This window comes from Mustelus asterias, chromosome 12 (genome assembly GCF_964213995.1).
Source record: "Mustelus asterias chromosome 12, sMusAst1.hap1.1, whole genome shotgun sequence".
In the NCBI taxonomy this organism is placed as follows: domain Eukaryota; kingdom Metazoa; phylum Chordata; class Chondrichthyes; order Carcharhiniformes; family Triakidae; genus Mustelus; species Mustelus asterias.
The window spans coordinates 28,026,514-28,043,097 of record NC_135812.1 but is presented as its reverse complement, the minus strand read 5'-3'; the positions used below and the strand labels follow the sequence as shown (position 1 = coordinate 28,043,097).

Here is a 16,584-nt window from a genome sequence, read left to right as displayed (position 1 = left end):
TTGTACCTAATGACTTTTTACCTGATAAAGTTCAAATTTAACAGCAATGGACTTTTCATCATACCCTGTATGCTGGAACTCTTCCCAAAGTTTCCATGGCTTTTGACAAAAGAGAGCAAATAGAGGTTGGACCGCGAAGGCATCAACTGGGCTTTCCGTGCAGACAAGACAAAATGGGAGCATTCTGACCAAATGGACTAAGTGTAACGGGGATTAATGTAACGTAGGCCAAGTTAAATACCTGGGTGACTAAATAAATCACATGTTGGGATGAATAAAACTGCTTTGATCTTTTTTATGGGTCAACATTAGATAGTGTTATCATCCTGTAATTTTGATAGTTGACTGTCTTGTCTTTCACACATTACTTTGAGGCCACCTTCAGTGGACACATTCACTCAGTGTTCTATTTGAGCTTACGAGCGGGATTCTCCAGCCGTTCACGCCAGCCGGATTCTCTGGTTCCGCTGCAGTGAACGGAGATTTGGCTGAGTGCCAAATTCTCTGTCCTCTCTGGCAGTGACAGCAAGGCGTGAACGGCTGGAGAATTCTGGCCAACATTTTATTACAATGATCTGACTGCACAGAGCACTTCTACACCAGGGTTTCATAGCAAATAATGCTGGTCTAGAAATAAAAGGGGCAGAATGTTATAATTTTTTAACGAAAGCGGTAGAAGCAGTGTGCTACCAGTAACTTTTGCTTTCAAGAGATTGAGGAATCTCAATCTAAAATAAAATAAAACAAATAACCCCATGGACATGGAGACCCACAGTGCACGTCCGCACCGTAGACACAGGGAACCTTCCCTTGGACCTCTTCCACAGGGGGCACCGCCAGGGGACACTGTCCAGGCATGACCTCCCACCCCTGGGGGTTGTACTTACCTGTGTCCCCCCTGCGGGTTATCTTCACCAGGTCCCTGTTTATCATGGTCTGGGGGATTATCTAACGTGGAGGGATAATAGAGCTGGGAAGCCTATTAATTAGATGTAAATGGATGGTAATGAGGTTCTTGACAAAGCAGTAGGTTACCGAGCCTACAATCAACATCATAACAGAACCTCACATCACCATCATTAATGATAATGATTTTAAAAAGTTATCTGAGAATTATTTATAAAACAATTGTTAGGAATGGGTTAACAGACCTTCCAATTAAGTCCTAATTTGATGTCAATTATTAAATAAAAGTCACTGATATATAAAGGGGCCACTGGTGGCACTATTTGTTGTTGGAGAATTGTGTGTGGAGTTGGATCAAAGAAATAAAGGTATTTTATGAAGAAGCAGAACTTGTGTCTCCTTTACAGCAACCGAGAGCCTCAAACAACAATGGGTCTTTATTCCATAGCTGTTAAATCAAAAGCACATTAGGAACCCCAAAATTGAATATCATGTACAGGTACCGGCTCCCACATCCAAAGTCACAAAATCCAGAGAGACCCAAAAGCGACATTCCAAGCTGACGCCCTGGGTTGCAATTTGAATAAAACCATTCTATTCTTCAATTTTTGTACATGCCAGGCCTACTACCCAAAATCCATAAAATCCTCTGAGCTTCCCAGACACAGGGATCCGGTATCTGTGTGATTTGTATTTGTTTAAAGTAAAAATTAGGTTTATTTTTCATTTTGACTATTTTGTTTCTGTTTTGTTTAGTTTCCGATCTTCAGACGGACAATTGGTCTATTTGTTGGGATAAATTATATACACCACTGGACTGAGAGAAGTTGAAAACTGAAGCTTTTAGGTGGATTCAAGATGTACTTAAATGTTCAAAGTGTAAATCGCAACAATTCTTTACGAGGATATGAACACATCAGCACAAACAATTTTTCTTTCATTTCTACACAACAGGATCATCATCTCTGATTGAAAATGGGAATCTAGATTAAGTTTCATCATGATTTTTATCTTGCTCAACAGACCTTCTACAGCATGGAAGATATTCAGAGAACACAGTCAGCAAATGATAGTTAGCATCTTCCATAGTTATGTTGTTTTGATTATTCAGACCAGTGGAATTTGGAATTAGAGGGTAGGTTAGTTGGGTCAAGTTGGCTTTTGCATGTTGTGCTTGGCAGTGGAGGTACGGACACATTACAACCTCCCTAATGGTCTTGCTAATCTAATATCTGTGTTAGGCAGGTCCGTAGTAATCCAAAGCATTATAGGTGATTGATGAGCCAGTCTGAATCATTAATGGTACCTGGGGTGAACATAGGGAGACTTGTTACCGAGGGGATGGGCAGGATTCCTTCAATTCAGCTCCAGATTATCCTGTATTCCATTGCCATAAAGAGTAAGGTGGTCTTGGTTTGGTGACAAGCAGGGAGATTACTTGTGCTGGTAAACTGTGTGGCTTCCTTAGATCAAACACCGGCAGTGCTTTAAGTTGATTTTCCCTGAGCTTTTGGCTCTGACAACAGTAAATTCTCCAGGTTCCTTATGGGACAGAGTATCATTTACTTAATGCCAGGGTGGGTTTCTCCGAAGCTTCATCTGGAGTCACTCAGAAAGCATGAAGGGTAAGTGTCAGATACCTGACTAAAACAAACCACTTTCTCATTCTACTCAGGAGGAATTAATTGGAAGTTGAGACAGTTTAAGGGGGAAACTCAGTTTTATAAATATATTTTAATTCTTTTGGAATGGACGGAATTTTCCATGCAAAGGTCCGTTGACCTCGGGAGGGAATTTCTGACCTTGGGGCGACTACGACCGGAAAATCCTGCCGAACATTTTTTTTTAAGAGGCAGAAATGCGAGATTGGTTGTCAGTGAAATGTTATCAGGTGTCTCTGACCAAAATACATTTTTACTGAAGTGTAAACTCTTAAATGTCCAAATTCCACAGTCTCCAATGTTAAAAATTAATTCATAAAATATAATGCTTACCTGGATTTCCTTTAATTTCTCCCACTTTGGATTCGCAAAGTAATTAATTCCATCCAAAGCTCCTGGGAGTTGCACATTGTTAATGAGGATGGAAAGCAGCACCACATAAGGGAAGAGTACTGTGAAGTATACAACCTGGTTACAGAGAACATCAAGAAAAGATGATCGGATATTAAGATAAAGCTTGCAGTTTACTTGTCAGATATAACAAAGAGCAAAGAACAAAGAAAATTCCAGCACAGGAACAGGCCCTTCGGCCCTTCAATCCTGCACCGACCATGCTACCCGTCTGGACTAAGACCCCCTACCCTTCTGGGGACCATATCCCACTATTCCCATCCTATTCATGTATTTGTCCAGACGCCCCTTAAAAGTCATGATTATATCTGCTTCCACTATTCCCCCGGCAGCGAGTTCCAGGCACCCACGACCCTCAGTATAAGAAATTGCCTCGTACATCTCTTTTATACCTTGCCCCTCACACCTTAAACCTATGCCCCCAAGTAATTGGTTCTTCCACTCTGGGAAAAAGCTTTATTTAATTATTATTCTTCCTACTCTTTCCTCTGTATCCCATCAACTCAGGTCTCTCCTCGAGCTGTTTAGACACAATAACAAACTGGACTCAACACTAATATCTGCTTTCTTTTTGCGGCTAATGGAGACTGAGGTGTCTCACCTCCATGGGACACAAACAAAAGAATTATGGGTGATTGCATCATTTCCTCTCCACATTGTTATGAAATATTGAACACAAACAGGACTTTACCACGGGGCATTAAACCTTTTCACGAGGAGAGATTTTTGAAAGGACAAGTGACAGCCCCACAGCTGAATAACTTGCCAACACATGAAGAAAGGGTACCAGTTAGTGCCGATGGAACCATAATCTCATCAAGATCCAGTGCCTTCAGGAAGGGAGGGAAGGAAATTTAAAGGGCACAAGGGGTTATTTTTAAACAGGTGCCATGAGGAATATAACTCTTTCCATGCAACTGGAAGTGACTTCTCAGAAGACCTTTGATGCTGTTCTTCCAGAAGTTTAGCACATCAAATTGAAGGGAATCTTAAGACTTGTGCAAAAGCTTCTTTGGGAAGTCAGGAGTACAGGGAAAAAGGGATAACCTTGAATTGGTTGGCAGCGACGATCAGTGTCCCTGAAGGCACAATGCTAGGAGGCCAGCTTTTCCTTCTATGTATGTCCTGATTTGAGCATAGGGGGTTAGCATATTCAAGTTTGCACATAACACTTGGTTGGAAGCCACAGAGAATTATGAAGCAGATGAAAGTTGCAAAAGGGCAAGGTAGAATAAGCAAGTGGGTGGAGCGATGTGAGATGCACTTCATTGCAACACATTGTGAAGTAAGATTGGCTGATGAAAAAGGTACAAATGGTGAAGCTGTTAGGGTGGGGTAGATAAACAAAAGGGTTTGGGTGTCCAGGTAGATGAATCATTAAAAGTTAGTGCACAGCACTGGTTGCAAGAAAGGTAATGGAATGTTGGGCTTCCTTATAAAATGACTAAATGTAAAAGCAAGGAATTCCTGCTGCAATTATACCGAACATCTCATTCAGGGTTCGGTATTCAGTTTTGTAGGAAGGATGTATTGATCTTGAAAATAATCTATTGATAGGATGGTAATTAGGATGAAAAGATTTAAGACTTGGTTGTTTTCTAGAAATGAGAAGGTTACATACTGACATGTTTGAAATGTGTAAAATAGGAAGACTGGAACACAGGAGGAAGACTGGAACACAGGAACAAGACTAGCCACCACTAACAACCTCTCAAGTCTGTTCAGCCGTTCAATAACGGTTGATTTGCAACCTAACTCCATGTGTGGCCTTTGTCTCTTATCCCTTAATAACTTTGGTTCGCAAAAATCTATCAATCTGAGATGCTTTCCCTGGAAGCAGAGTGTAGGTGACTACATGATATCTTGTAGAATTCTCACCACTGACATTAAACTGACTGGCCTGTAGTTGCCAGGTTTATTCCTCCCCATTTTTTGAATAAAGGTGTAACATTTGCAGTCCTCCAGGCTCCTGGCATTCACAGATCCAAGGAGATTGGAAAAATAGTGGTCAGAGCTTTTATTATCTCTACCCTGTGAATAGTTTTGGTCCCCTTAATAAAGGAATTGGCATTGGAGGTAGGTCGGAGAAGGTTCACTAGATTGATCCTGGGCTTGGAGTGATTTTCTTATGTGGAGAGGTTGACTAGGGTGGGCCCGTACTCATTGGAGTTTAGAAGAATGAGAGGTGGCCTCATTGAGACATATAGGGCAGGACCTTGAGCCCACTCTTGCTGTCCACGTGATTCATAGAATCATAGAGTCACAGAATCCCTACAGTGCAGAAGGAGGCCATTTGGCCCATCGTTTCTGCACCGACAACAATCCCACCCAGGCCCTATCCCATAACCCCATGTATTTACCCTGCTAATCCCCCTGACACTAAGGGGCAATTTAGCATGGCGAATCAACCTAACCGACACTTCTTTGGCATGTAGGAGGAAATCCGGAGCATCAGGAGGAAACCCACGCAGACCCAGGGAGAATGTGCAAACTCCACATAGACAGTTACCCGAGGCCAGAATTGAACCCAGGTCCCTGGTGCAGTGAGGCAGCAGTGCTAACCAATGTGCCACCATGCCGATTGCCGGCCTGGGCTCAAGATGCGGCGAAACGCAGAAGTCACATATCTCGCCAGCGAGATTATGACTCCCGAGTTTCATGGCTCCTCGCCGATGGCAAAGGGCATGAACCTGATTTAAATACCCTTTAGAACATTTTAACATAATATGATCACTCTTTAGTCGCTTGTGGTTGTCTTGTTTGGCAAGCAGAAATTAGGGCTATAAACTGGTTCTGTATGACATTAAGTTCTTGCTTGAACTCTCATTTTACCCATTAACAGATTTCCCAAGCTCATTGTCTCACCCCATTGAAGTCAGCCTTACGTATATCTAGAATCTTGGTAGTTGTTCTGTGTTCCTCTCTTTCAACCAATTTGTTGAACTTGATCGTACTATGATCACCATTTGATAAATGCTCCCACATTATTTACTGAATCCAGAATATTACTCATTAATAAGTCTAATATGGCTTAATGCCTTGTTGATTGTACAACATATTGTTGACTAAGCTCCCAGATACACTCAAGAACTTCACTACCTTTCTTATATGTACTAGTCTGCTTATCCCAATCTACATAAAAGTTATCCCCTCGCCCCCATTAAAATCTTACTATATGCTTGAATGATATCTGCGTTTATACAATCTACCTTTTCACAGTTGCCATTAGGTGGCCTATACACAACCCCAATGACAATATTAAATCCTTTTCTATTTCTTAATTCTGCCAAAAGGTTGCCACTGTTTGTGTGCCTTTTGTTTTATCCATTCTTACCACTGAAGTGATTTCATTCTTTATCACTTAAGTTACTTTTTCCCTTTTACCATTTTCCCTATCTTGCCCGGAGATCTTATAACCTGGTATATTTAGTTCCCAGTCCTGACCATCTTGGAGCTATGTCTCTGTAACAGTTAGAAGTCTCACAACACCAGGTTAAAGTCCAACAGGTTTATTTGGTAGCAAATACCATAAGCTTTCGGAGCACTGCGGAGCACATTTCCACTCCATCTGACGAAGGAGCAGCGCTCCGAAAGCTTATGGTATTTGCTACCAAATAAACCTGTTGGACTTTAACCTGGTGTTGTGAGACTTCTTACTGTGTTCACCCCAGTCCAACGCCGGCATCTCCACATCTGTAACAGTTGCCATGCCATAACCTCCAGGTTGAATTTTCACCTGCAATTCATTCAATTTCATCCTTATACTCTGTGTATTTGTACAAAGAATGTTTATTGAGCCCTACATCCTAACCTTTACTCACAAGTCTTATTTCCTTTTCCTGGTTTAACTTCTTTACACCTTTTAGTTTTCCCTGTGGCGCCTAAGGCACAATTTCTTGGGTGTGCAAGTCCACAGATCTTTGAAGGTGACGTCACAGGTGGAGAAGGTGGTGAAGAAAGCATATGGCATGCTTGCCTTTATAGGACGGGGCATAGAGTATAAGAGTTGGGGTCTGATGTTGCAGATGTATAGAACGTTGGTTCGGCCGCATTTGGAATACTGCGTCCAGTTCTGGTCGCCACACTACCAGAAGGACGTGGAGGCTTTGGAGAGAGTACAGAGGAGGTTTACCAGGATGTTGCCTGGTATGGAGGGGCTTGGTTATGAGGAGAGATTGGGGAAACTGGGATTGTTCTCCTTGGAAAGACGGAGGATGAGGGGAGACTTAATAGAGGTGTATAAAATTATGAAAGGCATAGATAGGGTGAACGGTGGGAAGCTTTTCCCCGGGTCGGTGGTGACGTTCACGAGGGGTCATAGGTTCAAGGTGAAGGGGGGGAGGTTTAACACAGATATCAGAAGGACATATTTTACACAGAGGGTCGTGGGGGCCTGGAATGTGTTGCCGGGCAAGGTGGTGGAGGCGGACACACTGGGAACGTTTAAGACTTATCTAGACAGCTATATGAACGGAGTGGGAATGGAGGGATACAAAAGAGTGGTTTAGTTTGGACCAGGGAGCGGCGCGGGCTAATTGTTCTTTGTTTCTCGTTTCAAGGCTTCATTCTATGATCAACTTGCTGGTGCCAGTACAGAGCGAGACTGCGGATAGTTGGGAACCTGTCTTGGGGGCAGGGAATTCATATGGTGTTCGTGGAAGTGGAAATGAATAGGGTTGGGAAGCATTTTCCGATCAGGGCCAGTGTGATCTCCTGGACTCGTTTCGATCGCCTCAGGGGGTCGGAGAGGAATTTCCCAGATTTTTTTTCCCCATATTGGCCCTGGGGTTTTCACTCTGGGTTTTCGCCTCTCCCTGGAGATCACATGGTCTGGAATGAGGGGGTGGGGGTGAGCTAATAGGTTGTGATGAACAAAGCATCGTAGCTGTGAGGGACAGCTCGGTGGATAGGATATTAATATGTAGATAGGCTGGAAAATTGGGCGGGGATCCTGGATTCAGGATTCAATCCTGGACCGGGGAGCGGCGTGGGCTTGGAGGGCCGAAGGGCCTGTTCCTGTGCTGTATTGTTCTTTGTTCTTTCCTGCTCTCCGTTTCATCGGAACATAGGAATTAAGAGAAGTAGGCAATTCAGCCCTTCGAGCCTGACCGCCATTCAATCAGATCATGGCTGATCTCTTCCTGGTCTCAAATCCACCTCCCCACTTGTTCTCTATATCCCTTTTAACCCGTATCAGAAATATATCTATCTCCTTCTTGACACTATTTAATAATTCGGACCCCACCGCACTATGGGGAAGCGAGGTCCACAAATTCACCACCCTCTGCAAGAAGTAGTTCCTCCTTACCTCAGTTTTAAATCGACCACCTCTCAACCTATATTTGTGACCTCCTGTTCTAGACTGCCCCACAAGGGGAAACATTTGATCTATTTTTACTCTATCAATCGCGTTTAAAATTTTGTACACCTCGATCAGATCCCCTCTCATCCTTCTGAACTCCTGCAAGTACAAGCCCAAAGTGTTTAATCTCTTCTCATACGTCAACCCTTTCATCCCCGGAATCAATCTGATGAACCTAATGAAGGAAACTGATAAAGTAGATGAAGATAGGAACTTGAAACAAATGGATATTATCTCAATTAATTTAAACTTTAAAGTTAAAAGAAAATCCAGGACAGTTTACTCCACAAAAGGTTGTAAGAATGTGAAATGTACTTTCCATATATGTAGGTTAAATCAAGGAACTTAAACATGAGATGGATATCTAATTGGGGGAAAAAAGATATTAGCGAATGATGTGAAAGGACAGGGTACTGGGAGTAATAAAGGTGAAGAATTGCCGTGGTTAAAACAATTGATGGGCCGTTTCCTGTCCCTGTGAAGCTTAGCTTGTTTTTGCAGCAATACAACTTTAAAGCAATATAAGAATATTGATTACATAGACTGCATTTTCAAGTAATGTAGCAGTGCCTGTAGACGTGAGCTTCATCACACATCATTTATGGATTAAGTGACTGTAAAATGGAAGCAATGTGCTAATTAACATAAATTTCATTTTCAGTCTCTGAACTTCTAGCTGACTCAGCTCTCTACTTCACAGCATTTCCCAAATGAGGGAATTTCTATTCAGATTCAATGTGCATTACCCAGTAATGAAACATTCTCAGCCAATCATTAAACTACTAATAGCAATAGAGGCAACCACAATACCTAGAATCCATTAATCACAAAGCAATGGTGCCTCACAGCGCCAGTGACCCGGGTTCGATTCTGGCCTCTGCTGACTGTCTGTGTGGAGTTAGCATGTTTTCCCACTGTCTGCGTGGATTTTCTTCCGGTGCTCCGGTTTCTTCGCACAGAAAGATGTGCAGGTTAGGTGGATTGGCTATGCTAAATTGCCCCTTAGTGTCCCAGGATGAGTAGGTTAGGTGGATTGGCTATGCTAAATTGCCCCTTAGTGTCCCAAGATGAGTAAGTTAGGTGGATTGGCTATGCTAAATTGCCCCTTAGTGTCTCAAGATGCGTAGGTTAGGGAGATTGGCGGGGTAAAAATGTGGATTACGGGGGATAGGGTCTGGGTACGATGCGCTTTTGCAGAGTTGGTGCAGACTCAATGGGCCGAATGGCCTGCTTCTGCACTGTAGGGATTCTACATCAATAGCAGCATTCTACTGCATTAAAGTGCTTGGATTAATCTAGATAAGTTTTTGATTCACATTTAGCAAATCAGAATGTAGTTCTGTAATAATGTTACCCAATGGCATGTTAAGTGATGTACTGAATGTTCTTTACTACTTAACAGGGTATGAATTTTTCATTTTTCAGGCTATGGAAAATAAAATAAAAAATATTTCTGAAAATAACTACAATTAGAGGTTGATTAAAATAATTGAATTCAAACAGGATAATTTAACTAATAATATTCAAATGTTTTTCCACTTTAATGTAGTTTCTGCATGGCTCCTGTCCATATATTTAATAAAGTATAATTAGATCACTGCCAGTCAAACTAGAAAAGGAAAGCAGCCAATGATTATCTTGTGATCATTAGTAGAAAGTCTCTTAATGATGTTGAACTTGGGGATGTCAGTCATACATTATTGAATCATAGAATCCTACAGTGCAGAAGGAGGCCATTTGGCCCATTGAGTCTGCACCGACAACAATTCCACCCAGGTCCTATCTCCATATATTTACCCTGCTAGTCCCCCTGACACCAAGGGGCAATTTAGCATGGCCAATCAACCTAACTCGCACATCTTTGGACTGTGGGAGGAAACCAGAGCACCCGGAGGAAACCCACACAGACATGGCGAGAACGTGCAGTCACCCAAGACCGGAATTGAACCCAGGTCCCTGGTGCTATGAAGCAGCGGTGCTAACAACTGTGCCACCGTGTTGCCCTTGTGCATGAAACACAGAAAGCAGGTAATCGGGGGCAGCTTTATTTCAAGGGATTGGAGTATAAGAGTAGGGAAATCTTGCTGCAACTGTACAAGGTACTGGTGAAACCACATCTGGAGTACTGTGAACAGATGTGGCTCCCTTATTTAAGGAAACATATTATTTCATTGGAGGCAATTCAGAGAAGTTTCACTAGGATGATCCCGATATGGAGGGATTGTCTTATGGGCAAAGATCAAACATGTTGGGACTGTACATTCTGCCACTGTTGTTGTATGAGGAACCTAAATCTTCAAGGCCAGGGGAGTACTTTATATGTGCAAATTGTGCTATGGTAGGGGAAAGAAGTCAATCTGGAACCCATGTTCAAGAAAGGAAAGAAAGACACATTAGGCAATTATAGACAGGTTAGTGTAACAACTGTTATGGGAAACCTCTTATTATCCATAATTCCAGATAAAGTTAGCAAGTGTTTAGTTATTCAGAATTTTCTGAATAAGCAACCAAATAGATAAACAAAGGGAATGGAGTGAATGTAGATTTTCAGAGGATGTTTGATAAGGTATTTCACAAAAGGCTTTTTAGAAATATTCTGGCATGTGATACAAGAGGAAATGTAATCACATGAATAGAAATTTGGTTTCAGTACAGGAAACAGAGCTAGGGTAAATGGCTGCAGCTTGAACAGAAGAAGGTTGGAAGAGCACAATGTTAGTGCCAGGATCAGTTTCTCCCTTGTTAATATAGGTGATTTGGGCCTATATACAGGATGCATCATCACAACATTTGCTGAAGACACAAAAATAGGGGTTAACAGTGGGGAGGACAGTAAAAAAACGGGTTAACAGAATGTTCAGACAGTTAGGAGTGTAATTTATTGTGAGTACATATTCTGTGAGGGTCTGTTAGCTTAGATGGTGAGATTGTGGTGCAGAATGGCACTAGTGGCATGGATTCACTTCCTGTACCAGCTCTGGTAGCTCATGAAGACCTGTCTCTTCACCTTGCAAAGTGATGCCCCTCGAGCTATATATAACTAATGTTCTCTCTCTGTTTCTCTATAGTTCTATGTTAGACTAAGGCTAATTGTTTACTTAAATATGAGATAATATATTTTAAGAGAAAATATAATCAATACACGCTGAAGGACATGGATGATCAGAGTAACCTAGAGGTTCAGATTTTGGGAAAATGCTTTAAATCCTTCCATTGAGCATTTTGGACTTTATAAATAGGGGCATTGAATAGGAGTTAAGAAGTAGTGAGAAATTTGTACAAAATGTTGATTGGCAAGTGCAGTTCAGGGGTCCCTTTATTGGGGTCTCTTCATAGAAAGAAAATTAAAGTCATGGAAAATAGTCAACCCACATCCACTCGGATGATGCCAGAGGTTAGAAAATAGTTATGAAGAGAGATTTGAAGATTACTTCACCCAGTGCTGAGAGCAGTAAGAAAAGATTTCATAAAGCTTTTCAATATTATGAAGGATTTTGACTGCTAGGTTTTCACTATAAAATGGGCATTCATTAAGAGAGTGAGGAGAAAAACATCTTTATGTGGATTTCTTTACATTATCTTACATGAGCTTAAGAAATATCAACATGATTCACGATCAATGAAAAATGTTTGAAGTCTAATCAATGAGGTAATATTGGGAAATGTACATTTGCGCAAAGCAAGGTGGCAATAAGATAAAGAACTAGATAATTAGTCTTTTAGGTTTTTTTGTGATGTTGGGATAGGGCAGTGGTAAGGGAAGTGACATTGAGTTTCAATTTTGGATTTCTCCAGTCAGCAGATAGAAGAGAAACAATGGGCCAAAAGGCCATCTTTTACTGCACTTAGAATCATAGGCTGGGATTTTACATGGTCTTAGGGAGTGTACTGGGAGTATGGGGGAGCCTGCCACCTTTCCGCCACCGCTGGCATTTTACCAGGTGGTTGGAAGGTGGCAGACAGCTCTACTGCCCTTGGACCAATTAATCTTCCATTCTCCATCAGATACAAGGAAGGTGCCAGAGGATTGGAGAGTGGCAAGTGTAACACCCCTAGTCAAGAAAGGGTGTAAAGACATTCCGAGTAACTGCAGGTTATGGCACGGTGGCACAATGGTTAGCACTGCTGCCTCACAGTGCCAGGGACCCGAGTTCAATTCCGGCCTTGGATCACTGTCTGTGTGGAGTTTGCACATTCACCCCATGTCTGTGTGGGTTTCCTCCAGGTGCTCCGGTTTCCTCCCACACTCCAAGCATGTGTGTGTTAGGTGGATTGGCCATGCTAAATTGACCCTAGTGTCAGGGGATTAGCAGGGTAAATATGTGGGGTTACGGAAATAGGGCCTGGGTGGGATTGTGGTTGGTGCAGACTCGCTGGGCCAAATGGCCTCCTTCTGCACTGTAGGGATTCTATGATTCTCGGTTGGTCAGTTTAATATCAGTGGTTTTAGAAAGACCAATTGGGGGAAAAACAGCCATTCGGAAAGGTTTGAATTAATTAGGAGAGCCAACGTAAGTTTATAAAATACAGACTGTTTCACTGATCTAACAGAGTCCTTTGGTGAAGTAACAAAGAATATTGATGACTGGTATGGAGTGGGTGTTGTCTATATAGATTTTAAGAAAGCTTTGATGAAGTAACCTTTTCACAGTAACTTCATTGCAGTGCTAACGTAAGCCTACTTGTGATGCTAATAAATTAACTTTAAACATAAAAGACTAGTGAACAAACTAAGGTTTGTGGAATAGAAGAATCAGTATCCACTGGATAGAAAATTGGTTTAAGGATAGAAAATAACAAGTTGTAAATATTCTAAGATGTTTATTATTCTAATGAGTGCATGGATAAGGTACAGGGGGAAATCTGTTGTTGAGTGAACCCTTTGGAAAGGAGGGGAGATGGGAAAATTAGGAAATAAAAGCGAAGCATGGTTGAATCCATCATAATAGATAACTTGATTTGTTGGGCTTATGATGTAACTTCTAAAGTTCTTTATCAGAACACACAATTCTACTTAAAATTGATCTATCTTTTGATAAAATAAACGATATTCCAAATAATGATAAGCCGTCTACATGAGACATGATAATAACTAACTATTAACCTACCTTTCCAGTCCACGTTACCCCTTTAAATATACAGAAATAAACAATCGCCCAGGCAAGGATGAGGAGACCAAAAAGTTCCCAGCGCATATTCCCAAGGTTATCCAGACCATTTGTCTTCTGAAGAACATTGTAACTAAACAAATGAGGCAAAGATAATGTAATCTCAGTGATCACAATTCATTCACAAGTGGATTTTTCTTCTCCATTGCTAGTAATGACAATAAGTAGAAATTGAGATGAGAAAAGATAGTTGAAACCATACAATTAAAGTGAAAACAACAAAGGATTAGAGTTGTCCAGACTTCTCAATGTTTTTCTCCAAGTAACACGGAAGGTTGAATTAATTCTGAGTTGGTGGAAAAAAGCAACCAACATCGACAAAGATGGAGGGATTATCTGCAACACTTTCTGCCTTGCAAACTATCTCCTTTTCAATTGAACAAAGTATTGAGTTTTCACGGGCTACTTTTATAGAATCTCCTCATGCATTGCAAATTTGTCAACCACCATATCACAGACTTCAAGGAATGTCCAAAAAGAAATGCTCTTCAGAAAGAAGACCAGAGAAATTGCAGCTCATTGCAATTCCTTGTGGTATCCACACCGCTGATATGCAGCAAGAAATGAATACAAAAAACTAAATGAGATTTCCCATGTTTCAGTTTGCTGTTATGATCCGATCATTCGTGCCTGGATGAAGGAATGAAATAGATCCGTGCACTGCAACTAAATGTTCACCTCAGCTAAACTAATGAAGAAGAAAATCTGCAATGATTCCTAAATGGAAGCAGGGCAGATACTCCTTAAGGGTGTTTATAGGGCGCAGATCAGATAATCTGTCTCTGCGTACCACATATAGAACCGCTGGCTGCTATACCTCACGTTTTGATTAAAAAATATATTAAAAGTGCAACTGGATGGTATAATGAATGAGTTAGGGATGCATAAAGTTAATGAGAAAAATAGCTATTTGTTATTCTTTTCTTAACTTATACCTGACAAGGAACAGTACGGTGGCACAGTGATTAGCACTGCTGCCTCACAGCGCCAGAGACTGGGTTCGATTCCCAGCTTGGATCATTGTCTGTGTGGAGTTTGCACGTTCTCCCCGTGTCTGCGTGGGTTTCCTCCGGGTGCTCTGGTTTCCTCCCACAGTCCAAAGATGTGCAGGTTAGGTTGATTGGCCATGGTAAATTGCGCCTCAGTGTCAGGGGGGATTAGCAAGGTAAATACGTGGGATTATGGGGATAGGGCCTGAATGGGATTGTTGTTGGTGCCGGTTCAATGGGCCGAATGGCCTCCTTCTGCACTGTAGGGATTCTATGAGGTGAAAATGGAATCATAAGAATGTAGTCACGTTTATATACAACACTCATGCATAGCTCCATCGCTACATAGAAATGGCAATCTCAGTTAAGCACCATTGGTTATATAATATGAGATGAAAGAAATAGCTACAAATTAACCATCATCATAAAAATAATAAAAATATTGCAGAGAAGAATCTTAACATGAGATCTAATATTGCAGGGTATGCTAAGTTTTTAAGTTTATTTATTAGTGTCACACGTTGGCTTACATTAACACTGCATTGAAGTTACTGTGAAAATCCCCTCGTCACCACACTCCGGCGCCTGTTCGGGTACACTGTGGGAGAATTTAGCATGGCCAATGCACCTAACCAGAGCATTCGGAGGAAACCCATGCAGACATGGGGAGAATGTGCAGACTCCGCACAGACAGTGACCCAAGCCGGGAATCGAACACGGGTCCCTGCTGCTGTGAGGCAGCAGTGCTAACCACTGTGCCACCATGTCACGGCAGCTGAACTCCAAGTTTGTATTGGAATCGCAGGATAGATTCAGGTAAGAAGGTCTTATAGCTATTTAAAAAAAAGAATCTTCGGGTGTGTGTAACATAGATCTGGCTGCATTTATTGCAAATCCTTCACTGCCCTGAGAAGGTGATCGTGTCCTGCTGGGTTGCGACTGTTGCTACAATGGAATGATTTGCTTGGCCACTTTAGCAGATATTGAGAGCCAAGCATGCCACATGGACTAAGAGCAGTTAAGGCAGATTGAGCCGATGTGGCTGTTCCCGGCGCTGACCCCCCCCGCCCACAACTGACGGCCATTCCCACCCCCCTCTCGACCACTGTGGATTCTCATTCATTAGGTTTTAATTGTTGCTAGAGTTTTAGAAATGTAAAATCTCAAATTCTTACATTCGATTTTTACTTTTTCTATTTTTTTTCACTCTCTCTATTGAATCTTTTTCTTTTAGTTTTGGTTCTGTACCTGATCAGACACTGAATTCAGCCACTCTAATTTACATTTCCTTCTCCACTGTCCCGCAGATTGTTTCCCAAACTTTTGATCTGGTTGGTTAAGGAGATGCACAGTTGTAAGTACAGTTTAGTCAGTTTCCCTTGCACTTGTAACAATTAATTGTCAATGCCAGCAGCGTTGATTACTGGTAATTAACACTCATCAGCTCACACTTTCAGTCACTTGCTACGTAAAAGAATTGAAAACCCCTTACAAGCAAAGGCAAATCTAGCTAACAGCAGCTGCCATTAAATGTCCTGCTGTACAAATGATGGTGCATAACGTCTCAATAAAAAATAAAAACCCAAGGAACATTAAAGTGATTGAAATTACAATTAAGCAATATGAAGAGAACAAACAGTACATTTGGCTGGGACCAGGGAAGCAGTGATAGAAGGGCAGAACTATTCATCTGCAATAGCAATAGATGTGTATCATCTGTTTTGGTGTCTCTCTCAGCACCTCGCCCAAAGCTGCTGACTGATGCAGAATTATTTTAACGCATGTCCATTAGCACTTACAAAGCACAGGACCTCATCTTTCAGCCATCCTCTATTATCTATTTAAACTCAAGCCAGATTAAATCAAATGGAGGACTGCACTATACAAATGATTTTTATCCTTGGATGAAATGATGGACTTGAGTTTCGTTAAGTCTTAAGAACTCCGGGGACCAGCTTCCAGCCTCCATTTCCAGCAGCTCCAATTTCCGATAGCATGGGACAATGGTAACAAGCCCACACCCTGTACTCCAGACCTGCTCCACTCAATCGCAGGGTTAGGCATCTCCTAGCTCCGCAATTTTCTTG

The 16,584-nt window shown here is 41.7% G+C and overlaps 1 protein-coding gene across 2 annotated transcripts in view; it reads right to left on the bottom strand.

The window, feature by feature from the left end:
* LOC144501340 (sodium- and chloride-dependent GABA transporter 1) overlaps nt 1-16,584 on the bottom strand; it is a 93,544-nt gene that overhangs the window by 33,996 nt on the left and 42,964 nt on the right. For both annotated transcript variants that reach the window (XM_078224970.1, XM_078224971.1), the window contains exons 4-5: nt 13,449-13,581; nt 2,901-3,035 (exon numbers count right to left, since the gene is read on the bottom strand). In XM_078224970.1, the coding sequence (XP_078081096.1) occupies nt 2,901-3,035; nt 13,449-13,581 (268 nt within the window). The remainder of the gene's footprint in view (nt 1-2,900; nt 3,036-13,448; nt 13,582-16,584) is intronic.